Consider the following 27,550-nt stretch of genomic DNA (forward strand, 5'->3'; position numbering starts at 1 on the left):
CTGAGGAATCGGTGAAAACAGCAAGAAGTCGCTTATAGTGACAGTGGCTATGCTGCAGCAAGAAGGTGTAGATAGGGCCTAGTTTTGAGGAAAAAGGACGTAGGGCAATGTTTCGCAAGAAGGCAAATATTAGCCAAAAACTATAGAATAAATTGACAGTGTTTAAAGTGTTAATATTGTTGTTTCGGTTCGCGAGCTCGAAATTAGACTCTATAGAAGACAGACAAAGTCGTAACCAGGTCACGCTGCTTCACAGACGTAATTAGACTCTTGTGAACAGCATAGGAAGAACTTTGCATTTGGGAATAGGAAAGGGGATGATAGGGTTGTTACATATGTACCGATAGAAAAAAGTTGCTTTCAAGTTGGCGGATTCTAGGGCCTTTGTTTCAAAGTATTCCATGTGATCTAGTCAACAAAGGAAAATTAGGGGAAAAATCGTGTACCGCAAATGTTTGTACACCGGTAGGAGAGAATGTCATGGACAACAGGGTTGTTCTCATCAGAATCGGCCGCAAGCCAACACTGACAGTGATAGTTCAGCCATAAATGCCGATGCCGCAAGCAGAAAACGAAGAGATAGAGAAAGTGTGTGACGATATTGAGCGGGTAATTAAGGACGCAAAGAGAGAAGAAAATCTAATAGTCATGGGGAAGTGGACTGCGGTTGTAGGGCAAACAGTGGATAAAGGGTTACGGGAGAATTTGAAATTAGTGCTAGGAATGAGGTAGGAAAAAAACAAATTGAGTCCTGTAAAAAATTTCAGCTAGTAACAGCCAATACTCTAAGTAAGAATCATGGACGAACATTTGGAAAAGGCTAGGAGATACGGGAAGCTTTCAGTTAGAATACGTCATGGTCGGGTAGAGATTCTGAAATCAGATACTAGAATGTAAGGCGTACCCAGGAGCAGTACAGGCACAGATCACAATTCAGCAGTGATGAAGAGTAGAACGAAGTTTAAGAGACTAGTCAGGAAGAATCTGTGCGCAAAGACGTGGGATACGGAATTACTAATGCATGAAGAGATATGTGTCAAATTCTCTAAGGCAATAGATACTGCGATAATAAATAGCTGAGTAGACAATTTAGTTCAAGAGGAATGGATAATTCTAGAAAGGGCAGTCGCAGAATTTGGAAAGAAAAATATGGGTACAAAGAATGTTACTGCGAAGAAACCATGGGTAGTGGAAGAAATACTTCAGGCGATCGATGAAAGAAATGTTCACGCCAATTCGGGAATACGGAAATACAAGTCACGTAATAACGAAATAAATAGGAAGCTGAGGGAAGCTAAGACGAAATGACTGCATGAAAACCGTGAAGAAATCGAAAAAGAAATGATTGTCAGTAGGACATATTCAGCATAGCGAAAAGGCAAAAGAACCATCGGTGAAATTAAAAGCAAGAGTACAATGGAAATCTCACTGTTAAATGCAGAGGAGAGAGTGGATAGGTGGAAAAGAGTATATACAGAGCCTCCATGAAGGGGAAGACTTGTCGATGACGTGATAGAAGAAGAAACGGGATTCGAATACAAGAGATAGGGGATCCAGTATTAGGATCAGAATTTAAAAGAGCTGTAGAGGACAAAATCTAAATTAAGGCAGAAGGGACAGATAACATTCCATCAGAATTTCTAAAATCATTGGGGGAAGTAGTAACAAAACGGCTGTTCACGTTGGTGAGTAGAATGCGTGAGTCTCGCAATATACCATCTGTCTTCTGGAAAAATATCATCTCCTCAGTTATGAACATTGCCACAGCACAGAAGTGAGACGATTATCGCACAATCAGTTTAACAGCTCATGCATGCTAGCTACTGAGTAGAGTACCATACAAGAAAAGCGAAAAGAAAATTGAGGATGTGTTAGATGACTATCAGTTTGGCTTTAGAAAAGGTAGGGACACAAGAGAGGCAACTCTACTGTTCAGGTTGACTAAGGAAGCAAGGCTAAAGAAAAATCAAGATACTTTTATAGGATTTATCGACTTGGAGAAAGCCTTTTACTATGTCAAACGGTGTAATAGGTTCGTAATTATTATTATTTTCAATACAAAGATTAATTCATAACAACATCTTGTTGTATTCCTGTTATCCACTGCCAAGCCTCTTTATCCAGCGTATCTTCCTTGTCGATGCTGCGATGTTCCATTACTCCATTTATGTGGTCTGTCCAAGAACGTGGTGGTCATCCGCGCTTACGTCTGCCGGGTGGTTTCCATTCATAAACCTTCTTTGCCCACCAATGATCTGGAATTCTCATCATATGTCCGTACAATTTTAATGATTTTCTTTCAATTCTATCTATGACTGTATCATTTGCCTTCATTCTAGCTCTTACTTCATCATTAGTTTTTCTTTCGATTCTTGGTATTCTGGCACTCCTAAGCAAATAATCCATTTCCACAACTATTAGTCTTCTTTTGAGATCCGCATTTAAGATCTATAGTTCTGATCCATAGCATAACACTGATTCAATCATTATCTTATCTACCCTTTCCTTTTTGCAGTTGGAAATATTCTTATCCCACCAAAAATAATTCATACACCCTAACACTTTTCTGCTTTGCTGTATTCTATATTTTTCTTCTGCATGGCCCGATCCATTTTTATCAAAATGGGTCCCGATATATTTAAATTTCCGTACCTGTCTCAAAACGCCTTTGTCGTTGATGTGTACTTCAAATTTAGCATCACTATTCACCACCAGATATTCTGTTTTTGTTAGACTCATTAGAAATCGCCATCTGATGTATTCCTGATATAATCATCGTATCATGAACTCCTGGCCATAATCATCTTGTGATATAATAGCTTGATCATCAGCAAAACTTAATGAAAATATCTGTACATCGTTGACAGTGATTCCCATTCCTCTGCAGCTGTTCTTCCGTTTTCAGAGAGCCACTTCTACACATAAATTGAACAATATAGATGACATACTGCAACCGTGTCACAAACCTTTAGTGACAAAATTGGTTCTGATAACTTTGAACCTCGTTTAATCTGTACCACATTACCTCTGTACATTTCAATAATAATTTGTAAAATGCGATCATCCATATCCATATCTTTCAAAGCTTCCCACAGCTTAGATCAAGGGACTGTAACGTAAGCTTTTGCTAAATCTACGAAGGAAATGTGCAGCTCCCTCCCTGCTGCTATTAATTCCTCCATTAGTTGTTGAAAAATAAATAGGTTATCTGTACATGATCTGTTCTGCCTAAACCCGCTCTGGTATTCCCCAATATGGTGGCCAACATTTTGTCTAATTTTTCTGAACATTGTCTTTCCAAATAAGTGGCTAATTGTACAGTTGACACTAATGCCTGTATAGCAGTTTGTGTCTTTTCTATTCCCTTTCTTGAAAATAGAAACCATAAATGAATTTTTCCATTCTGAGGGAATTTCAATCCTTTTACAACAGTTGTTGATCAGGCAGGTTATTCGTTTCTTCATATATCTTCCTCCAGCTTTCAATAATTCAACAGGAATGTTTCCTCGACCACGTGATCGGCCATTTTTATTTTAATTAATGACAGTTCACTTCCTCAATAGTAATGTTTATATTTCGATCACTTACTTCCATCTTCTCGTCATTCCCTGAAGTGTAATATGGCCTATCTTCAGTTAAAAGGTCTGCATAGGTTCGCAGTTCTGGTAAAAAAATAATGGTAAGTTATAGGGAAAGGCGGGTAACGTACAATGTGTGTACAAGAGCCAAGTGGGAACAATAATAGTGGATGATCAAGAATGAAGTGCTTGGATGAAGAAGGATATAAGGCTGGGATGTGGTCTTCCATCCCTACTGTTCAGTCTGTGCCTCGAAGAAGCAGTGGCGGTAATAAGAGAAAGGCTCAAGAGTGGAATTAAAATTCTCGGTGAAAGAAAATCACTGACAGGATTCGCTAATAACACTTCCTTCCCCAGTGAAAGTGAATAGGTATTCAGGATCTACTGAATAGGGTGAACGGTCTAATGAGCGAAGAACATGGACTGAGTATGAGCTGAAGAAAGACGAAAGTAATGAGAAGTAGCAGAAATGAGAACAGCGAGAATCTTTACATCAGGGTTGGTGATCACGTAGTAGATGGGCTTAAAGAATTCTGCCACCTAGACATCAAAATAAATCATGATGGACGGATCAAGAATGCAATGGCAAAGAGGGCATTCCTAGCTTGGAGAAGTCTACTAGTATCAAACATATGACTTAACTTGAGGAAGAAATTTCTGAGCACAGCAGTGTATGGTAGTGAACATGGATTTTGGACAAACTGGAACGGATGAGAATCGAAGCATTTGAGATGTGATGCTATAGATGAATGTTGATAATTAGTTGGACTCATAAGGTAAGGCATGAGGAGGTTCTTCGGCCTATCGAGTAGGAAAGGAACCTATGGAAAACACTAACAAGTAGAAGGGACTGGATGGTAGGTTATCTGTTAAGGCATCAGTGAATAACTTCCTTAGTACTAGAGGAAGCTGTAGGAGCGTGAACACTGTGGAGGATGACAGAGGTTGGATTGGATTGGATTTTACTTTCAATCCGATTGATCCGTAGTCAGGAGGTCCTCCAGGATGTAGAACATGTCAGAAAAACAACAATACATGACAAATATTTACAACTAAAACAAATAAGTTAATGTACCATTCCATAGGTCCCAAGTGGAATGATCGTCATTTTTTAATGAACACTATATGAAAGAGTCATTTTACAAATACTAATGTATGGAATTTAAAATAAAAAAGGTTTTTTATTTATTTATAAGATAATAAACTTGTAATACAACACTATAATACTTATTTACAATGAACACATTACTGCACTGAAATGGTGCAGAAGTTAGATTGTACTTACACACACACACACACACACACACATATATATATATATATATATATATATATATATATATATATATATATATATATATATATATATATATATAATGAACACATTACTGCACTGAAATTGTGCAGAAGTTAGAAGTTATATCGTACTTATATATATACACAAATCAGTTGGTTTTACTGAGAAATTCATCAATGGAGTAGAAGGAGTTGGTCACCAATAAATCCTTTAGGCTTCTTTGAAACTGGATTTCATTGGTTGTTAAGCTTTTTATGGCTTCTGGCAAGTTATTGAAAATGTGTGTTCCTGAATAATGCACACCTTTTTGTACAAGACTGAGTGACTTTAAATCCTTGTGAAGATTATTCTTATTTCTAGTATTGATTCCATGAATTGAGCTGTTGGTTTGAAAAAGTGATATATTTTTAAAGACAAATTTCATTAAGGAATAAATATATTGGGAAGCAGTAGTTAGTATCCCTAGTTCCCTTAACAGGCTTCTGCAGGATGTTCTTGAGTTCACACCACATATAACTCTTACTGCACGTTTTTGTGTCCGGAGGACTTTAGCTTGGCTTGATGAATTACCCAAAAAAATAATCCTGTATTACATTATGAAATGAAAGTAAGCATAGTATGCCAGCTTTCTCATTCTTATATCCCCTATGTCTGACACAATTCGCATTGCAAAGAGCGATTTGTTAACACGCTTCAGCAGTTCTGTGGTGTGCTCCTCGCAGTTGGAATATATCCAGCAAATAATTGAGGACGTGTGTTGTAACCGCTACTCTGATATGAAGCTGTTGGCACAGGATAGGAATTCGTGGCGGGATGCATCAGACTAGGCAGACATTTAATATCTCATCTTCCTAAACAATAATCTTCATTCCTTTCAAGTTCGCTCCGAGAAACCAAGAGGGAGGCCGAAGAATATAAAATCTTGGCGTGCGGCAAATCCACGCGTCCAGTTTAAGACTGATGATGAGAACAACGCACTGCCGAGGTCAGAACGAGACGGGTTCCAAACGGGAAGCTGGAGGACACGGCGCAGATCTTCACAACCTATCTCGCCAGATCCCTGCTCCCTTCTGGCGACCCCGCATCACTTCCTTCTCGCGAGCCACCTCACTTCTCTCCCCGAGCTCCACCTACCTTCCTCGTTCGGTAGCCGACCAAAGATCCAGCTTTCGGTGGAAGATCTACTCGGCCCACTCGTAGGTCTGTGTATGGCCCAGAGCGTCATTAGCTAAAGCTTGCGCTAATATTTTGTGGATTTCTGTGGCTGATTTACCAAGTTTAAAACAGAACGTGATACAGCATGTTGGTCGTTGCAAAATTACAAACACAGACAAACGTCACAACGGAGAATTGCCATCCAGCAAAAAAAACTCGTTCACTTAGATCTAAGCCGCTAGACGTATTGATGTACGAAAATTTTAACGAAACATGTATTATGACGCTCCTGCTGGCGTTTTATTGTACTATCGTTTGTAAGCGCGTGTCATACAAATTTCTGGAACGCTTGCGTAGCACCTCGCATTTTCTGCACAGACACGCAGGAAGAATCATTACTGTTTGATTACAGGATTATCGATCAATTACTGAAAAACTCATAACTGTTTAATATCAGTTAATAAGTGTTGGGGGAGATTTAAAGTGCAATGGCCACAAAAAAATTAAATGCACTGATTATAGGTCAGAGTGAGAATCACTGGAAGATCATACTGAAATGCTGTTCTCCCACAGAAGATTTAGCTTACAAAGTTCTAGATCGGCTGATAGTTAAGTATTGCCCGTCAAGTCTGTGACTCTCACCAGGTAGAGGAAATACAGAATATGCGAACAAGAGTAACGTGTTTCGTCAGGTATTTATTTAAAAAATCGCGAGCTAGTCACAGAGTTGAACTCCGTGACGGACGCTAGAAGAGGGACGTTACGCATCACTGACAACCTTACTGTTAAAACTAAAATAGCGTACGTTAACATTCAAGCGAAATATTACACACGACTCGTCAAGAGTACTCTATCATCTTAACACAGCGATCACTATTGCGACCTCTGAAAATGTTTTACATCTGTTTGGATTGCTTTCATATATTTTTCTTCGTAGCTCTTTCTTCAATTACTGTTTGCAAGTACAGGAAAAAATGGTTTTCGTGCATACGAATTATCTAATGTAAACAGTCACGTTGTGATAGTAGAGGCATTGTTTGTTTAGCATAATTACGTTTGCGGAGGTAATTGTTGACATTTACGTATGTCAGGGGCTATCAGTACGGTGCAACGTATACACGTGTAGTGCAGGATGCATTAAAACGCCGAGTTTTCGGAGCAACGAATGTCTAAATAGTTTTTGTTGAAATGCGGAGCCTAGCGACGTGCGCAGGAATTTTTCTGTGTTCAGATTGTCAGCTCACTATTGTCCGTCTACGAACTCAGTGTTGCTTACCACTCTACAGTGGCAGCAGATACGACTGCTTATAGCACTTTGAAAAATACTGATACAAACAGTGGCGTACCTGGAGGACTGTCTTAAGCTGCAACTGCCCCGGCGCCGTTACTCTGTACCATCAGTTCTTTAAAGGAATCAAAAACGCTTTCTTCACATGTTCTTATATAATGCTTCCTTCCTAACACCTTTTTTAGATTCCGCTAGCGTCACAGATAAGTAAATCGGAAAAGTTGCTTGGAAAATTTCTGTCGTCAAATCTCAATCACTTTGCTCGCACTACAGTTGGTTTATTCAAACTGAAAAAACAATTTAAACCAATTCTTCACACCTAAATCTACTTGCACTGCGGTTCTTGCAAGTACGGCGTCACGAAAAATATTTAACGGAAATTCAGAGTTCTTCCCAGAACTGGTTCAACATTGTTCAGAAATGAAAATCACTTAATGTTCAACGCATTCGAGGCAGAGCACAGAGAAACTTCGAAATTATATCAGCTCACAGACCTGACCCCTTCTCTAATGGTCCACGGGCTTAGATTTCTTCTATCCGCAGGTAAACACTTCTTTCACCGACGCGGTCGACAGAGTCCGTAGTTACCCCTAGTACTCGTACCCATGTTGACTATTAAAATTAATCACTGTGTTTCTTTGAGACTTAGAGGTGACCTAACAATTTTAAAATTGTGGGGAACCTTTTCCTGTGTGAAGCATAGTAAAAGAATACTTAACCTCGTTTACAAAACAAAAGCCGGCCGGTGTGGCCGTGCGGTTCTAAGCGCTTCAGTTTGGAACCGCGTGACCGCTACGGTCGCAGGTTCGAATCCTGCCTCGGGCATGGATGTGTGTGATGTCCTTAGGTTAGTTAGGTTTAAGTAGTTCTAAGTTCTAGGAGACTGATGACCTCAGCAGTTAAGTCCCATAGTGCTCAGAGCCATTTGAACAAAACAAAATAAACAGGATTTTTGAAAGACGTGACGCAAACGCCTGCAATTCCTGATTTTCTCGTTCAAAATGACGAAGTAATAACTTAAGTGACCTAAATATTTGTAGTATTAAAGCCAATTTCTATACTCTACCCTCATTAGAATTTAAAACTGTTAGCAAAACTAAGAAGGCGGTCCTCTACACTGAATCTATTATATTTCGCAAAGCATTCGGTTATGGAAAACATACTCTGACAATATCGTAAATGAAGAAAACTTAATTTAATTAAAGAATATAGCATGTAAAATTCCAAAAATCGTTAAAGATCTATTAAGTAACTTTAAAATTGTTTACTTTTCCTTTTTGAAAATTTGACTTGCAACTTTTATCACATACGGTATGGTGAGGGTAATGTTAGTATATAAAGAACTGTTATTTCCTTAGAATGACTGACGCCATGCAGTAGAATTCTGTGCGAATGGCCTAAATAAGAGCTTGCTCTCGTAATCAAAACCATTCGGAGGCGGGGAACCAAGTACAGAACACCTGGCTGTACTGGAGAGTGAGGTACGGAAGGCCATACATGCGTCTCCACAATAGCAGACTCAGTATTTCTGTGCTTCTTCGGAGTTCACCACTTACGGCCTTCAGTCCGCAGACTGGTTTGATACATCTCTTCCCGGTAATCTGTCTTGCGCAAAACTCTTCACCCCTCTGAAGCTAGTGCAATCTACGCGGGTGCACTGAAAAGTAATGCCTACGAATTTTTATTCTGTTCTCAAGATCGGCTGAGGTATTGCACGTCATGCATATCACTCGATCGACTCTGCCGCTTCGCTGAAGCAAATTGCAACCTCTGCCGCCAGAAGGCTACGAACTGTACACGCGCAACATGACGGTGTGTAATGTTACTATGTCGGTGTATTGCGAGATACTTAGAAAACTGAAAGCACAAATTCGACACATGGAGCATGACAATTCCAGACCACAAACGAGCGCCGAGACATCTGCAACACTCTACGCCTTGGGTTCACTGTCATCGACCATTCTGCGTAATGTCCCGCATGCGATTTTTCTAAAACTTAAAGAACACCTTCGAGGGGCGGTGCAATCAGAAGTGAGGTTGTGGATCCGTCAATAAGGTCAAACATTCGACAGTGACAATATCAAAACTTTAGTCTGTCGTTGGGAGAAATGTGTTCGCTGCCAGGTGACTACGTTAAGAAACAAACATGCAGACATGAATTATAAAGACTTAGAATGTTAATAAAATTTATTGATTGAAACAGCTTTAAAGGTTTTCACATAAATCATTCTGAGGCATTACCTTTCAGCACGACCTCGTGTGTCAATTTGAAATTTCTTACTGTTGTCAAGCCATGGTCTCCCTCATTATTTTAAACTTACCTACCACGTCCCCCCTTCTCGCTCTTCCATTACCAGAGTGGTCATTTCTTGTTGCCTCAGAACGTGTACAATCATTCGATCCCTACTTTTAGTCAGCTTTGTTTCCGTCGTTGCGGTTTAGTACCCCTTTTTTAGTTATCTGATCTAACCATCTAGTCTTCAGCACTTAACCACACGAGCAGGACTACATTTCAAATGCTTCAGTTCTCTACTTGTCTGAACAGTTTATAATCCAATTTTTACTTCTGACCGGGGTAGGCACCACAGACATACTTTCAGAACAGACTTCCTAACACTTAAAACTGCAATCCATGTCAACAAAATTTCTGTTTCAGGACTCCTCACCTTGCTATTAACAGCCTGTATTTTTAATCCTCTTTTTTCGGCCATCGTCATTTATTTTGGTGCTCAAATTTTGATGTTAACTTTAGCGCTAATCTCATTTCTGCTACTTCTCTTTACTTTTGTCGTTCTTCGGTTTACTCAGTCCATTACCTATAGGATATTCATTACAATATTCCCTTCAACAGTCCTGCAATTTTTCCTTACTTTTACAGACGATACAGTTAATATTGTCACTCATATCGACACTTTAACTTTGTGTCTATCTTGACAACCGTAATTCGTCCACATTGATTTTTACTAAGCACGGTGTTTCAAAATGAACACACAGATTTTAAGACTTTGTAGCATTTATTACATTGAACTTAAAATTATGAATAATACATCAAATGAAAGAAGAACTCAGACGGTTTCTCTTACAAGTGTTCAATGCGAGCACCATTCGTCACACATCGAGTCGATAGCCGAGTTCTTCCCAAATCTTGATCAGCGTATCAGGACTACTGTTGTAATAACAGCTTTTATACGGTCAGGTAGATCAGCCGGTAGCGGAGGCACATACACATTATTCTTTATTAACCATATTGTATTTTCTATGTTGCATTTGAACTTATAGAGCCCGCCATCTAATTAGTTGTGCGTGGGTCGTAATGCTCCAGTCACAAGGCAATGGTCCAGTCCGACATGTCGAAACTACCCTGAAATTTTTCACACTTGAAGACTACACCGAAAGAAATGGAGTGTAAGAATTTTAGCTGCTAAGGTGCACTGTAGGTCTTTTTCAAAAATTTTAAAACTGCTCATTTTTCACCGCACATTGTATTTCATTCGATGCATTCTTCCTGTAGAAAAAATTTCAGGACATTATTCAAGACGTCGAATTGGACCATTCCCTTGTCTGTCCGCTGAGCCGTAACCAACGACCCTCTCCTTGCAGCTCTCACGCAACGTAGCTGAGTCTGCGGACTCCGTTGCCCATTCGGCATCACGTGGAGGAGGGGCCCCGTGGAGATCTTCTGTCCTCTTTCTTCGCGTATATGGCAGCTGTATCATACTTACAAAACTATTACACATCATACTGGAAACAGAAAATTAGAAATGAAAAAAAAACAAAGGTACAAGTCGCACGATGTCAGATCGCGTATGCAAAAAAATCTCTGTCGTCCGGCCCCTTGCGGCCAATCGAGCGGTCTGTTACTACGGCGTTTAAACAGTCGCGTACTCGGTTATGCCATTGACGCGGAGCACATCTTGCTGCCAAATAAAGTTCCGTGATTCAGTTTCTTCCAGTTGAGGAAAGAGCCATGCTTCTAGCGCATCAAGATAAAAAACAGCAGTTGCTGCTGCTTCGCCCAAAAAGAAAGGCCCACAACTATTCTACCGGGATATGCCCCCAAAAACTCATTTTAGTGGAGTCTCGTTGGAACGGTACCATTTCGTAAGGATCTGATGACCCCCAGATGCGAACATTATGGTGTGCTCTCATTGCCATTTAGGTGAAATGTCGATTCATCACTGAAGACGACACGATCCAGAAAAACTTCGTCGCCGTGCAGCAACATTTCGTTTCCAAAGTTGGCAAGTAAACTATAGCCGGCAGGCTTTAGAGCTAGTAACAGCTGAGAACGATAAGCATGTAGTTGTAAGCGCCCCCTTAAAAGTATTCACAAAGTTGTCACTGGAGCTTCTAATTCACAGCTAGCCTTCCGAACTTATTTCATGGGGCTACGCGTGAAACACTCTCACTCTTTCAACAAGTCCTTAAATCACTCTTGGTCATTCCATACTCTTCCCTATGCACACACCTATACAAGCAAAACTGTTTGAGTTGTTCTTTAATTTGACTTATATTTATAACTATAACTTGAATGTAATAAATGATATAACGCCTTAAAGCCGTACATTCATTCTCTAACACACTGTAGCTCATGCTCATTCCTGTTTTTTGTACTTAATTAGACCTACTCCTGCATGTCATAGTTTGATTTTGTGTTGATCGACTTGCACTCACCTGGATACATGTCCAGTTCTTTCTTCCGGCAAGTCTACAACTTGTGGTCTGTTGGTTTCAGTCTGGTTGTGGCAGCGGTTGTGTGCGACCGGCCGCGTCTCGGTGCTGTCTGCTGTCAACAACGCTCCGCTGGGTACGTTCAGCGGCTTATTGTTGTTGCAGACAGCAAGTGCTCAATCGAAAGAGTTATTGATGTAGAATCCTATAATGTCACTACTAACACAAAAACATTTCTCAAAATTCATGTTCGGCCTTAACTTTGCGCGAACAAACTCTTTTGAGTTTCAATCATGGCTCGAAGAATAGATAAAAATCACCTTTAGAGACATAGTAGACATCCTTGCTTCACTTGTGAACTGTGTTGTGGACGTAAATGAATAAAAAAATGGTTCAAATGGCTCTGAGCACTATGGGACTTAACTTCTGAGGTCATCGGTCCCCTAGAACTTAGAACTACAACTAACCTAAGGACATCACACACACCCACGCCCGAGGCAGGATTCGAATCTGCGACCGTAGCGGTCACGCGGCTCCACACTGAAGCGTCTAGAACCGCTCGGCCACTCCGTCCGGCTAAATGAATCAATTGTCTTAACAGGGGTTAAGTCACAAAATGAACATTGTCAACAATTGCAAAAAACCGCTTAAGGCAAACAACTAAGGAGTACAGATTTTAAACATTGATGAAGAAATATTGTGGGCAGTGAATTAACACGCATCTGGTACTTATAGTATTTTGAATAAATAAAATTTTAAACAGCTTATGTTTACAAGTTTACACTCCAGACAATGCCGGCACGGTAGCTCAGCGTGTACAGTCAGAGGGCTGCGTACTCTATGTAATAAAAAAACTGAGTCAAGGAATGAACGATCAACTGGAACGGATGTCTTGTGACGTCCGCCCAGCCCAAACGCAACGAACTATACGGAACACACACACAAAAAGAAAATTCTTAAAATAAACAATTGTCTTATTCACCTTCACAAAAAGACAATAACTGTTTCACCAGGAAAACAAATATCTGTTTCTATTACTGCGACATTCCTAACAATAACTGACTTTCATCTACGTCTACATCTATATGGATACTCTGCAAATCACATGTAAGTGCCTGGCAGAGAGTTCATCGAACCACCTTCACGATTCTCTATTATTCCTATCTCGTATAGCACGCGGAAAGAATGAACACCTATATCTTTCCGTGCGAACCCAAATTTCCCTTACTTTATCGTGGTGATCGTTACTCCCTATTTAGGTTGGTGTCAACAAAATATTTTCGCATTCGGAGGAGAAAGTTGGTGATTGGACTTTCGTGAGAAGATCCCATCGCAACGAAAAACGACTTTCTTTTAATGATTTCCAGCCAAAATCCTGTATCATTTCTGTGACACTGTCTCCCATATTTCGCGATAATACAAAACGTGCTGCCTTTCCTTGAACTTTTTTGATGTACTCCGTCAGTCCTATTTGGTAAGCATCCCAAACCGCGCAGCAGTATTCTAAAAGAGGACGGACATGCGTAGTGTAGGCAGTCTCCTTAGTAGGTCTGTTACAATTTCTAAGTATCCTGCCTATAAATCGCAGCCTTTGGTCAGCCTTCACCACAACATTTTCCATGTGTTCCTTCCAATTTAAGTTGTTCGTAATTGTAATACCTAGGTATTTAGCTGAATTTACGGCTTTTAGGTTATACAGATTTATCGTGTAACCGAAGTTTAACGAGTTCCTTTTAGCACACATGTGGATGACCTCACACTTTTCGTTATTTAGGTCAACTGCCTATTTTCGCACCATTCCGATATTTTTTCTAAATAGTTTCGCAGTTTGTTTTGATCTTCTGATGACTTTATTAACCGATAAACGACAGTATCACCTGCAAACAACGGAAGACGGCTGCTCAGACTGTCTTCCAAATCGTTTATATAGATAAGGAACAGCAAAAGGCCTATAACACTACCTTGCGGAACGCCAGAAATCACTTTCAAGATGAAAAAATAAGTATTCCAAATGCAATAATTATTACTCTCTAACAATAGTGCTAATACACTTTTTGTTTAACGATATTAATAGGGTTAATGGGGGTCCTCCGACTTTCCATCTGTTTCCCACTGAACAATGTGTCTACAGAAGGTCCGATTCTCTCAGGAGCATACTGCAGGGACTTGGTGATGTCGTGCATCTTGTTTGTGTTCATGGGTAGCAGTTGTTCATCACTGTGTGATTTTTCACGTGGCAATGATGGCTCTCTTCCTGTTAAGGAGGCAAGTCTGAAAGTACACTCCTGGAAATTGAAATAAGAACACCGTGAATTCATTGTCCCAGGAAGGGGAAACTTTATTGACACATTCCTGGGGTGAGATACATCACGTGATCACACTGACAGAACCACAGGCACATAGACACAGGCAACAGAGCATGCACAATGTCGGCACTAGTACAGTGTATATCCACCTTTCGCAGCAATGCAGGCTGCTATTCTCCCATGGAGACGATCGTAGAGATGCTGGATGTAGTCCTGTGGAACGGCTTGCCATGCCATTTCCACCTGGCGCCTCAGTTGGACCAGCGTTCGTGCTGGACGTGCAGACCGCGTGAGACGACGCTTCATCCAGTCCCAAACATGCTCAATGGGGGACAGATCCGGAGATCTTGCTGGCCAGGGTAGTTGACTTACACCTTCTGGAGCACGTTGGGTGGCACGGGATACATGCGGACGTGCATTGTCCTGTTGGAACAGCAAGTTCCCTTGCCGGTCTAGGAATGGTAGAACGATGGGTTCGATGACGGTTTGGATGTACCGTGCACTATTCAGTGTCCCCTCGACGATCACCAGTGGTGTACGGCCAGTGTAGGAGATCGCTCCCCACACCATGATGCCGGGTGTTGGCCCTGTGTGCCTCGGTCGTATGCAGTCCTGATTGTGGCGCTCACCTGCACGGCGCCAAACACGCATACGACCATCATTGGCACCAAGGCAGAAGCGACTCTCCTCGCTGAAGACGACACGTCTCCATTCGTCCCTCCATTCACGCCTGTCGCGACACCACTGGAGGCGGGCTGCACGATGTTGGGGCGTGAGCGGAAGACGGCCTAACGGTGTGCGGGACCGTAGCCCAGCTTCATGGAGACGGTTGCGAATGGTCCTCGCCGATACCCCAGGAGCAACAGTGTCCCTAATTTGCTGGGAAGTGGCGGTGCGGTCCCCTACGGCACTGCGTAGGATCCTACGCTCTTGGCGTGCATCCGTGCGTCGCTGCGGTCCGGTCCCAGGTCGACGGGCACGTGCACCTTCCGCCGACCACTGGCGACAACATCGATGTACTGTGGAGACCTCACGCCCCACGTGTTGAGCAATTCGGCGGTACGTCCACCCGGCCTCCCGCATGCCCACTATACGCCCTCGCTCAAAGTCCGTCAACTGCACATACGGTTCACGTCCACGCTGTCGCGGCATGCTACCAGTGTTAAAGACTGCGATGGAGCTCCGTATGCCACGGCAAACTGGCTGACACTGACGGCGGCGGTGCACAAATGCTGCGCAGCTAGCGCCATTCGACGGCCAACACCGCGGTTCCTGGTGTGTCCGCTGTGCCGTGCGTGTGATCATTGCTTGTACAGCCCTCTCGCAGTGTCCGGAGCAAGTATGGTGGGTCTGACACACCGGCGTCAATGTGTTCTTTTTTCCATTTCCAGGAGTGTATTTACCATTTTTCTATCAATGTAATCCCAGTTTTTTACAACATTAAGAGCTGAGCTGTCGTACCCAAACATTAAGATTTGAAATGAGACTTTCCTACCTTTTGAAACTTATTTTCCAAATGATTCTGTAGAGATGGCATTTTTTACTGAACTTAAGGCACAACTTATTGTAGTCTATAGCACTAGCAAGGAGTTTGTTGTACTTTCTGTACAGATGACATACTTTTCTCTCCACAACACTAAAATCTCTGTCGATTGGTAGAAACGAGTCCTCTCTAATAGGAAACTATAGCGATGTTTGGTCAAATATCCTTACTGAAGTCAATGCCAGTAGAAAACACACTACAGCATGACTTTTGTTTTGGCCTGCAAAACCATCAGCAAATATATGATGTTCTTTGATAATTTTTGGAACATTGGTTGTTTTCTACTCATTCATTAAACAACACACTTCATTTGGTTTCTTTTGGCCGTATGCCCTCATGATAGAAGCTAAAATCAGCATTTCCAGTTTCAAGAGCATGAATTCAAAAAGGAAAAACCCATAGCTGTCTATAATAGAATAACTCCTGCACTGGTAAATGAGGTAATGAAAGGTTTTTAATAAAGTCTGTCGTAATTCCCATTACATTCTACATCTACACCTATATTTATATCTACATTGATACTCTGCAGATCACTCTTAAGTGCCTGGTAGAGGGGTTCATCGAACCAGTATAATTATCTGTTATTCTAATATCGAACAGTGCGTGGGAAAAACCAACACCTATATCTTTATGGGTGAGCTCTGATTTAGCTTATTTTATTATGATGATCATTTCTACCTATGTATTTCGGCGTCAAAAAATTATTTCCGCATTCGGAGCAGAAGTTGGTGATTGATATTTCGTGAGAAGATTCCTCCGCAACGAAGAACGTCTTTGTTTCAGTAATGTCCACCTCAAATCTTGTAACACGTCAGTGACACTCTCTCCCCTATTTCGCGATAATACAGAACGTGGTGCTCTCCTTTGAACTTTCTCGATGCACTCCGTTAATCCTACCTGGTAAGGATGTCCGCCCCGATAGCTGAATAGTCAGCGTGACGAACTGCCGGTCTAAGGGGTCGGGGTTCGATTCCCGGCTGGGTCGGGGATTTTCTCCGCTCAGGGAGTGGGTGTTGTGTTGTCTTCATCATCATTTCATCCTCATCCGGCGCGCAGGTCGCCCAATGTGGCGTCGAATGTAATAAGACCTGCACAAAGGCGGCCGGACCTGCCCCCAAGGGGCCTCCCGGCCAATGACGCCAAACGCTCATTCCCATTTCCATCGGGTAAGGATCGCCGATCGTGCAGCAGTACTCCAAAAGAGAACGGACAAGTTCTGCCAATAAAACGGAGTCTATGGTTTGCCTTCCCGATAACATTTACTGTGTGTTCTTTCCGATTTACGTTGTTCGTAATTCCTAGGTATTTACTTCAATTAACGACCTTTAGATTTTACTGAGTTATCGTGTAACCGAAGTTGAACGGATTCATTTTAGCGCTCATGTGGATGACCTCGCAGTTTCCATTATGTAGGATCAAATGGTTCAAATGGCTCTGAGCACTATGGGACTTAACTTCAAAATGGTTCAAATGGCTCTGAGCACTATGGGACTTAACATCTTCGGTCATCAGTCCCCTATAACTTAGAACTACTTAAACCTAACTAACCTAAGGACATCACACACATCCATGCCCGAGGCAGGATTCGAACCTGCGACCGTAGCAGTCCCGCGGTTCCGGACTGCAGCGCCTAGAACCGCACGGCCACCGCGGCCGGGGACTTAACTGCTGAGGTCATCAGTCCCCTAGAACTTAGAACTACTTAAACCTAACTAGCCTAAGGACATCACACACAGCCATGCCCGAGGCAGGATTCGAACCTGCGACCGTAGCTGTCTCGTGGTTCCAGATTGTAGCGCCTAGAACTGATCGGCCCCGCCGGCCAGCCTATCTAGGATCAATTGCCAATTTTCGCACCATACAGATGTTTTTTTCTAAATCGTTTTTTGATTTGTTTTGATCTTCTGATGACTTTGCTAGACGATAAACGACAGCGCTATCTGGAAACAACTGGAGATAGCTTCTCAGATTGTCTCCTAAATCGTTTAAATAGGTAAGGAACAGTAGAGGACTGCCACGCTACCTTGGTGAACGCCAGAAATCACTTCTGTTTTAGTCGACGGCAGTTACTACGAACTGTGACCTCTCTGATAGGAAATCACGAATCTAGTCACATAACAGACTACATTCCATAAGCACGCAATTACACTATAAGGCCCTGGTATGGTACAGTGTCAAAAGCCTTCTGGAAATCTAGAAATACGAAATCAATTTGAAATCCCTTGCCGACCTCGGTGCCACGTGGTTCTAGGCGCTTCAGTCCAGAACCGCGCGACTGCCACGGTCGCAGGTTCGAATCCTGCTTCTGGCATGGATGTGTGTGATGTCCTTAGGTTAGTTATGTTTAAGTAGTCCTAATTTCTAGGGGACTAATGACCTCAGAAGTTAAGTCCCATAGTGCTCAGAGCCATTTGAACCATTTTGAAATCCCTTGTCAATAGTACTCAACACTTCGTGTGAGTAAAAAGTTAGCTGTGTTTCACAAGAATTATGTTTTGTAAATCAGTGTTCATTGTGTGTCAATAGACCGTTCTCTTCGAGGTAATTCATAGTGTTCGAACACAGCATATGTTCCAAAATCCTGTTGCACATCGACGTTAATGACATGGACCTGTAATTTGGTAGATTACTCCTACTATCTTTACTACCTTACTTAAATACTGGTGCCGCCTGCGTAACTTCCCTGTCTTTAGGTACGGATCTTTCGTCTTCATAGTGACATTTCTGCCTTATCTCATTAAGTTCATTGTAATACTTCATATACCTTCGATTGAGCATCATCAGTTCTGCAGCTGCTGCTTTCTTTATTGTCATTTAGGGTGTCACTTTTGTTCTGGCGTAACCACAAACGCCGCAGAGATGGCGGTGAGGAAACGGTGACCAATGGTGCGCGGAATTGGACCGTGCCGCACGAAGAGCGACACCTGGAAGAAGCGAATGTAAGCACCGCTACTGCTAGCCTCGGCCTCCCTCCCTCACCACCTTCTTCCCCTCTTGACAGGTCCCCGGACCCCCACACGTTTCAGTGGACAATCGCGCGCCAGAGATCGTCGCCATCGTTTCAGTGTATGTGCCTTCGTGTTTGTGCCTCAGTGTTTTTCGCCGTCCACGCTCTATCGTTCACGTGTCGTCTCCTTCGTCAATGTCCATGTGCAGTGCCATCAGTTTCTTCAGGTGTCTTCGCGTGTGAACAGCTACGTGTTATTTGTTCTCTCTGTGTACTGTTTTTTTTTTTTTTTTGCCCCCCACTTTGTTCTGTATACTCTGTGTCTGCATTGTATTTTCTTTGTAACACTTGTGGCTGAAGAGCGGCGTAGTGTGCTGCTGCAAGCCCACCTTTCTGTAAGGTGTTAAATAACAATAAAGAAAAAAAAAAAAACAGCCTCGGCCGCTTAGATCGGCACCGGATCGCAGACGCTAGTTACCCGTGACGTGTGTCAACTTGCCTGAACAGTTCACCTATCAAAGACTCTAAATTGTATTGCAAGTTGCCCCTCGTTTGCAGCTACTGTTTGTAAATCTACAGAGTTAAGTATTGTCAATTGCTCTCTAAAAATAAAACTACTAATGTTATTTGTTTGAATCGTTTTACAGTATTCCGAGAACGCTGCATCCCGTAGGCATCCTATTAGCGACGAGTGGGCAAGACCCCACAACTTTTTAGTTTAGTTTCCATGTCTTTACACTTCCTGCAGACATCTATCTAATCTCAAGGAATAGTTTTCTTTACTCTGAAGTAGTTGTAATAGAACCAATATGACACTGATTCTGGATTTCTTTTTCTTTTAGAAAGACTATGCATGAGTTTTACATCTAGGCCAGGGTTCAGGAACTTGATTCGCCAAATTGAATTGAGGGCTAACTTAAACTCAGACGATTCCATATGTTGAGCAACTTGTTCACATATATCTGGACTCTTAGCCGCAGTTCTACTGCTCACATTATTCCTCTTCCATCATTAGGTGACTTTTCAATTTTTGATACATATATTAATGTTTGTATCAGTTTTGATGTTTCATCATGAATGCTAAGCAAAGTTTTTTTACAAACTTGAACTTTTTTATCATCTTCCTCAGCAGAATATATCACTGAGAATATTTTAGATGTTGAATCTTCTCCTTTCCTTAGCCTGTGCATTTTCTCTGGTACTAGCCGCGTCGAATCTTGGAGGCAAGCATCTTGAAGAACCTTACTTAAAATAATTATTGAATTTAGTGAGAATTGCTGTACAAGAATCCTCATTAAATATTTCAAAATATTTACGGAGGCGTCCGCAATGACAATTTGAACGTCTGCCACGAACTGTCTTACCTGAATATGAGATATACGAGGGCTATCCAGAAAGTAAGTTCCGATGAGTCGCGAAATGGAAACCATAGATGTGATGGGCAGTGTGTGTAGAACGCCCGTCGATGGCGTCGCATCGCTCTTTTCAGTTCTGAGTGCACAGTGATCACGTAAATGTACCCAGAAAATAGTGTGTCCCTCCAAGTACGTGGGCCTGGTGAGAAATTTCGCCTGCAACTGTGCAGCCTACGTAACACAACTGTCACATCGTTCCTTCTTCATGACAATTCTCAGCTGCAGTCTGTAGGGGCAATGAAGATCCTACTACTTCGTTTTCAGTGGGAAGTGTTTGATCACCCACAATACAGACCGCAATTGACCCCCTGAGTTTCATCTCTGCTCGCACGAACAGCTGACTATGAAGACAACATTTTGTCACAGACAACGAGCTGTAGACCTGCATAGAGAAATAGCGGAAAGCACTGGCGGCTGCCTTCTATGGCAAGGGTATTGAAAATTGGTACAACGCCACGGCAAATGTCTAAGTCGGAGCGGCGATTATTTAAACAATTAGCTGGGAGTTGTGACTAGCTGTTGCAAATAAAACATTTTGGATTTTTACAGTAGTGCCCATTTCGCGGACGATCGGAACTTACTTTCTGGATACCCCTCGTATGTTTCGTCTTGTAGCTTGAACCTTTTAAATCTAAACTGTGTGTATGACCCTCCTCTTTTTATCCGTGTCTTTCTTTTCTTACTCTAACCCTTAGACATAGTATTATTGTCACTTGAAGACGTTATTTCAGTACAGTTGCAGTATATCTCAATTCTGGACACAAACTTAACAGGGAAAATAACCGCAAAACAATAAACACTAAACATTCAGCTGTTGCTATCGATTTACAACTAAACCCGTGGTTCTCAGCCGCATTTTGTAATACTATGCTTCTACCAACTAACATCAGAAGCCAGAAACGCCAACAAAATTAAGAGTTTCTTACAAGTGTATCTTTCTTGCTCAGAAACAAACAAAAATACTTACAGGAAGAGTGATATTTTAACAAATGTTTTATTGTAACTGACGTTGGTGAGCTCGGCAGTGAGCTAAGTAAAAAAGTTGCCGCTTACGTTGGAGCAGAGAAGTATGTAGTGTGCCGGCCGGTGTGGCCGTGCGGTTCTAGGCGCTTCAGCCTGGAACCGCGTGACCGCTACGGTCGCAGCTTCGAATCCTGCCTTGGGCATGGATGTGTGTGATGTTCTTAGGTTAGTTAGGTTTAATTAGTTCTAAGTTCTAGGGGACTGATGACCACATATGTTAAGTCCCATAGTGCTCAGAGCCATTTTTGAAGTATGTAGTGCGGCCACTGCGGCATTAACAAAAGTGAGAGTGGGAGATTTCATTGTTTGTCTTCCAAAGCTGACAACTCACCAGCGTGCGAAAGTAGCTCCGATCAGCTGCTATGATATAAGTGTCAAATGGAAGTACTTGTGAATGTGTATTATGGAGACGGTTATCTTCAATTGTGGTACATGTTTGTTGCAAGTAATACGAAATGAAATTAAGGCTGTTGTAATACAATGCAATCAGTGAAAGAAAAATGACACTCAAAAAATTTAGTAATCATTTTTGACTATATATCAAAATTGCAGTTACTATTATTAATTAATATAAGATGCTAAATTGTGTTGGTTACCAATTGATAAAAAGATCTGTATCAGGAAAGTGATCTGGAAGGGAAAAGAGGCCACTGCGTACTTTTTGCTCTGAACAGCGCTGCTGCCTGCCGAGAAATATTCAGACTTGTTCTAATACATACCTCCACTCTCAGCGAAATTGATAGAGGAAGCTTGTTCCGTTATTTTTAAGTAAAAACTAATTTTTTACTTTTATGTGCAGACTGAACTAACCGATGTGAAGACAGAACTAACAGGAAATTAAAACTGTTACTCAAAAACCACTGCCAGAATCAAACTGTGCGCCGCCCCCCCCCCACCCCCACCCCCCCCCACCCCAAAAAAAACACTCAAATTACATAGCAACACTATGAAACACATACTGTTCTCTGGCACAAGAAAATGCTTCTAATTTGCGCAATGGAAACGTCAGATGAGAAGCGAAAGAATCAACAAAGTATGAAAAGAATCTCACAGCAAAATCAGCAACAATAACCAGTTAAAATATGCTAAAGTAAAACTAAACTACTGGGAGAATGATTGGGATTATTTTCTCATACAAAAAAAAAACTTCTTACCTCAAATGAAAATACTAATCCGTTCATTGTAATGACAATGCTGTATTTTAAATTTTTTCCACCAGACCATAAAACTCACAGAAAACCATAAACTTACATTTCTGTGCAAAAGTCTTACAATGCAATGTTCTTAGAATTATGCACATTAAAATGAATTAAACTGAAATGACCTGAACTGAGGTGGCTACGAGACCCTTACTGTGGCAGGAATAGCTAACATTATCAGTATGCGCCAGCAAAGATTATTACCGTAAAAAATTTTCCATAATGCAAATCCAAACCTCTCTGTTCCATAAATGCTGCGTCTGTGAGTCCTTTCGTCAGATTAATAATTCCTAATAGTTTTCTACAGCAAAATTCCCCTCCAATACGCACTAAGCTAAAGGGTCTGCCAGCTTACTCCTCTCAGCTCTACTATTGAGCCAAAGTTACACAAGTTCAGAGATATTACTGTCACTGCCGTTAAGTCGACTATTCCACAGATGTCACACTCGACTGCGTCGGTATCTAACATGAAATTTCCACTCACTCTGAAACTATCAGCAAATAAATATCTAATTACCTATATACGTCCACCTTTTCACAACGTCAATGTTTAAAAGACGTCCATTCGTCTACAAATGCAGATCCTTGTTACTGCTCTCTGATAGACCCTTCTGTGAATCACTGATGCCGACATGACGTCTTATCGGGAGAAGTGGTCACGCTATTCGATGGGAAAAGTGGCCGAGGTGTTCGCCGTAGTAAGAGCTAGTTAATTCCAACAAACACGCATAATACAACAAATAAAACTGACTTTTAAACCCTTTTATGCACAAAGTTATGCTCTGACATTGTGTCCAGTTGTGACAGTTTTGAATTTATTAAATGAATTATTTAATACGGTCTCTGTTCTACTTGGGCTAATAAACAGTCCGACTGAAAACGGTCTGCCGCAGCCGCTTGGTGCTCTTTCAGATAGTAGGGCGTAAAGATGCCTAGAAAAAGTTCCTGGAAATCAGAACAGACGTAGGATCCAGTTGCGATGGCACTCGCTATAGTACCCGCTTACTACGGAAAATTGGTCACATTATAAACCTCCAGACAAATGCATGTAGTTGTAATATATTCTTTCTGACTTAAAATATTTGGTGTGTTATAGCTCACAAGCCTATAGATTGGCGACAATAAGAATCAAAGTATGCCCAGAGCTACAGTTATTACACTCTGCAGAAAATGACATAGCCTTGTTGCAAGAAGTAACATTTATCCATTAAGAAAAACTGAAGGGCTGCAGTGTCATTATTAACGCTGGAATGGAACAGACAGGACAGACGTGGGAGCAACCAACTTCACAAGAGAAGGAATACATTTAAAGAAACGGAAAGGCGCCAGACTGTTGAGAAATTGCCGATATCTTCAACAGTACCCGAACTATCAGTATCTATGCACTGTCGGGAAGCAATAATACGTAACGGAGAGCTAGTTCTTTAAAGGTGAAATAGTTCGTCTTTTCAGAAAACATCAAGAAAATGTTAGTATCGCAGGAGGCTAACTGCATGTTTAATCCTAAGGGTCAAATATCTAATCTCAACAAACGCATAGAACTAGAACATTTAATCCGAGAACTACGGCTGAGAGATACATTGATACTGAAGCAGTGCTTACAACCAGTCACTGAGTCATCAGACTGCTCCGAATTTACGTCTTAGATACCTTATTAAAAATCGTGTTTTACGGTGAGAATTTTGGCTCATCATTTTTTTATCGCGTTGCATGCAGAACAACAACACACGTGGAGAAATAAGAAATATACCGAGCAAAAAGGATTGTGGAAACCAAACGTCACACACCTGCAAGAGACAGGATACTGCAAAGCTTCCCAACGCGTTTGTGAGCAATGTGAAAACATGTTCTACACAGATAATTCGCCATCAGAATTGTCGTTACAATGCACAAACCTGAAGATCATAAAAATACTCATATCGTAATCAAGAGAACAAAGTTTCTGGCGCAAAAAGCCGACGAAATTCTACTTAAAGTGCATCAGAGACTTGCACCATTCAGACTAATGAGTAATAGGAAACTACGCGAAGATAAAACATATTAAGGCTAAACTGATACATCGAAGAGACAACAAGCATAAGGTTACAAAATAAGTTGCAGAGCGCAGAACATGTCACATGGAGAGGGAGCGTCGAATACAATCTGATACGAGAGAGTAAAAAATGTTCACTGAGCATAAGCTAAACGATGGAACAATACTCACGAAATAAAGTTATATTTTTAACTTATCAGTCTTCTGATTGGTTTGATGCGGCCCGTCACGAACACTTGTGTCAGCCACCTCAACACAGGATAGCACCTGCAACCTATATTTTCAATTATTTGCCGCACGTATTCCGATCTGCCTTCGTCTAGAGTTTTTACTTTCTGCAGCTCTCTGTTACTACGGAAGTTAGTCCCTGATATCTTAACAGATGTCCTGTCATCCTGTTCCTTCTTCTTGTCAGCGTTTCTCGTATATTCCCTTCCTTGCCGATTGTACGGAGAACATCGTGATGTCTTCCTTACCAAACAACTGATTTTCAACGTTTTTATGAAGCAACACACCTCAAATGCTGCATTTCTCTTTTGTTCTGGTTTTGCCACAGACAATGTCTCACTGCCATACAATCCTGTGCTCCAAACGTACACTCTCAGAAATTTCTTCCTCAAATTAAAGCCTGTGTTTGACATTAGTAGACTTCTCTTGGCCAAGAATACCCTTTTTCCGCAGAGCTAGTCCGTGCTTTATGTCCTCCTTGCCGCGTCCGTCATGGCTTATTTTACTGTCTAGGCAGCAGAATTCCTTAACTTTTTGTCTACTTCGTGATCACCGATTATAGTCTCATATTTCTCGCCCTTCTCATATCTGCTACGTCTCACTACTTCCGTCTTTCATCAATGTACTCTCAATCCATATTCTGTGCTCATTAGTCTGTTCTTTCCATTGAACATGTTCTGTAATTCTCCCGCACTTTCACTGAGGATAGTAATCTCATCAGCGAATCTCAACTATGATATCATTTCACCTTCAGTTTTAATCCCATTCATCCACCTTTCTTTTATTTCCGTCTTTTCTTCTACGACGTATACACTGAACAGCAGGGGCGAAAGACTACATCACTGTCTCACACCGTTTTTAATCCGAGCACATCGGTCTTGGTCTTCCACTCTTATTGTTCCCTCTTGAATCTTGTACATGTTGTATATTACACGTCTTTCTGTACGGCTTATCCCTATTTTCCTCAGAGATTCGAACAACTTGCACCATTTTACACTGTCGAACGCTTTTTCCTGGTCTACAAATCCTACGAACGTGTCTTGATTTTTCTTCAGTCTTGCTTCTACTGTCAATCGCAACGTCAGAACCGCCTCTCTGGCGCCTTTACCTTTCCTAAAGCTAAATTTATTGTTATGTAACACATTTCCAGTTTTCTTTTGCAATCTTCTGAATATTATTCTTGTCAGCAGCTTGGGTGCACGAGCTGGATTGTGCTATAATTCTCGCACTTATCGGCTCTTGGAATCTTCGGAACTCTACGCATGATGTTTATCCGAAAGCCAAATGGTTTATCGCCAGATTCATATTCTACACACCAGCGTGAACAGCCGCTTTGTTACCATATCCACCAATGATATCAGTAGTTTGTTGGCTGTAAACAACTGAAACCTGTTTTATCTTTCTGAATCACCCTGTACCTTCAATTTTAGAAGGACTTTATGGTAACTATAGCATCAAAAAGCAATTAGCAATGTCTCACGTGTTAAAAAATGGAATTTACACTACATAACTGTAGGTTAAAGTCAAACAGATTGCTGCTAGGTGTTGTAATTGACTTTGCCTCAGAAATCGATAACCCTTATTGAAATTATATGCCAATGACCTGCACTTTAGTGTCCGTTCGTCGGTTCACGTTCCTTCAAACATTCTCCTTAGATGCTCACAACAACTTCGCTTTTTCCGATTCGCTCATTCCTAGAAACTGCTCATCTTAGCCCCCTCAGAACTATTGGTAAAGTGGCCCAGTGTATAGCCCGTTAAAAACTGAACACAGATCAAGCATGAAAAGAGGTAGAAGGTGAAATGAACTGTGAAAAAAGTCAAAAAACACACATAAAAAAGTTTTGCATCACCCCGGTTCCCAGTACTCCTGAAGATAGACGTTGACTGTGGATATTGTATCTTAGACACAGTCCCTTTGACTGTTCATAGATGTCATTAAACCAGCCCAAAGATTTAGACAACCATGCATCAGCGGCGCCTATTAGACGGAGGGGGTCCGACAGTCGATCAGTTCCAGTCATTCCACCAGAAAGGAGGTACACGGCTCGTGTTGCGTGTAGTTCAACCATGCCTAGACGGTTAATAACGCAGTTAGATCGCGGCCGCATTGTTACTTTGTACCAGGAAGGGCTCTCAACAAGGGAAGGGTCCAGGCGTCTCGGAGTGAACCAAAGCGATGTTGTTCGGACATGGAGGAGATACAGAGAGACAGGAACTGTCGATGACATGACCCGCTCAGGCCGCCCAAGGGTTACTGCTGCAGTGGATGAAATGAAAATGAAGAGATCGTGTGGCATTGCCGGCCGGGAGGCCCCATCCGGAGAGGTTCGGCCGCCGAGTGCGAGTCTTATTACAGTCGACGCCACGTTGGGCGATTCACGTGCTGGTGATGAGGATGAAATGATGAGCAGGGCAACACTATACCCAGTCCACGAGCAGAGAAAATCTCCAACCCGGGCTTGAATGGAACCCGGGTCCGCTGCTTGGTAGGCAAGCACGGAACCACTCAGCTAAGCAGGCGGACACTGCAGTGGATGATAGCTACCTGCGGATTATGGCTCGGGGGAATCCTGACAGCAACCCCACCATGTTAATAATGCTTTTCGTGCAGCCACAGCAATCGTGTTATGACTCAAAGTGTGCGGAATACGCTGCTTGATGCACAACTTCACTCCATAAGTCCATGGTGAGTTCCATCTTTGCAACCACGACACCATATAGCGCGGCACAGATGGACTCAACAACATGCCGAATGGACCGCCCAGGATTGGCATCACCTTCTCTTTACCGATGGATGTCGCATATGCCTTCAACCAGACATTGAGTTTCAATTCCCATTGCCTGCACCATGTGTCAATTCACTGC

The 27,550-nt window shown here is 41.9% G+C and overlaps 1 protein-coding gene across 1 annotated transcript in view; it reads right to left on the reverse strand.

Moving 5' to 3' along the window:
- The window catches only part of LOC126234903 (neuroligin-3-like), a 443,765-nt gene that overhangs the window by 30,200 nt on the left and 386,015 nt on the right, over positions 1-27,550 (reverse strand). The window contains exon 14 of the mRNA XM_049943642.1: positions 19,889-20,030. Within this exon, the coding sequence (XP_049799599.1) occupies positions 19,889-20,030 (142 nt within the window). The remainder of the gene's footprint in view (positions 1-19,888; positions 20,031-27,550) is intronic.

This window comes from Schistocerca nitens, chromosome 2 (assembly GCF_023898315.1).
Source record: "Schistocerca nitens isolate TAMUIC-IGC-003100 chromosome 2, iqSchNite1.1, whole genome shotgun sequence".
Classification (NCBI taxonomy): Eukaryota; Metazoa; Arthropoda; class Insecta; order Orthoptera; family Acrididae; genus Schistocerca; species Schistocerca nitens.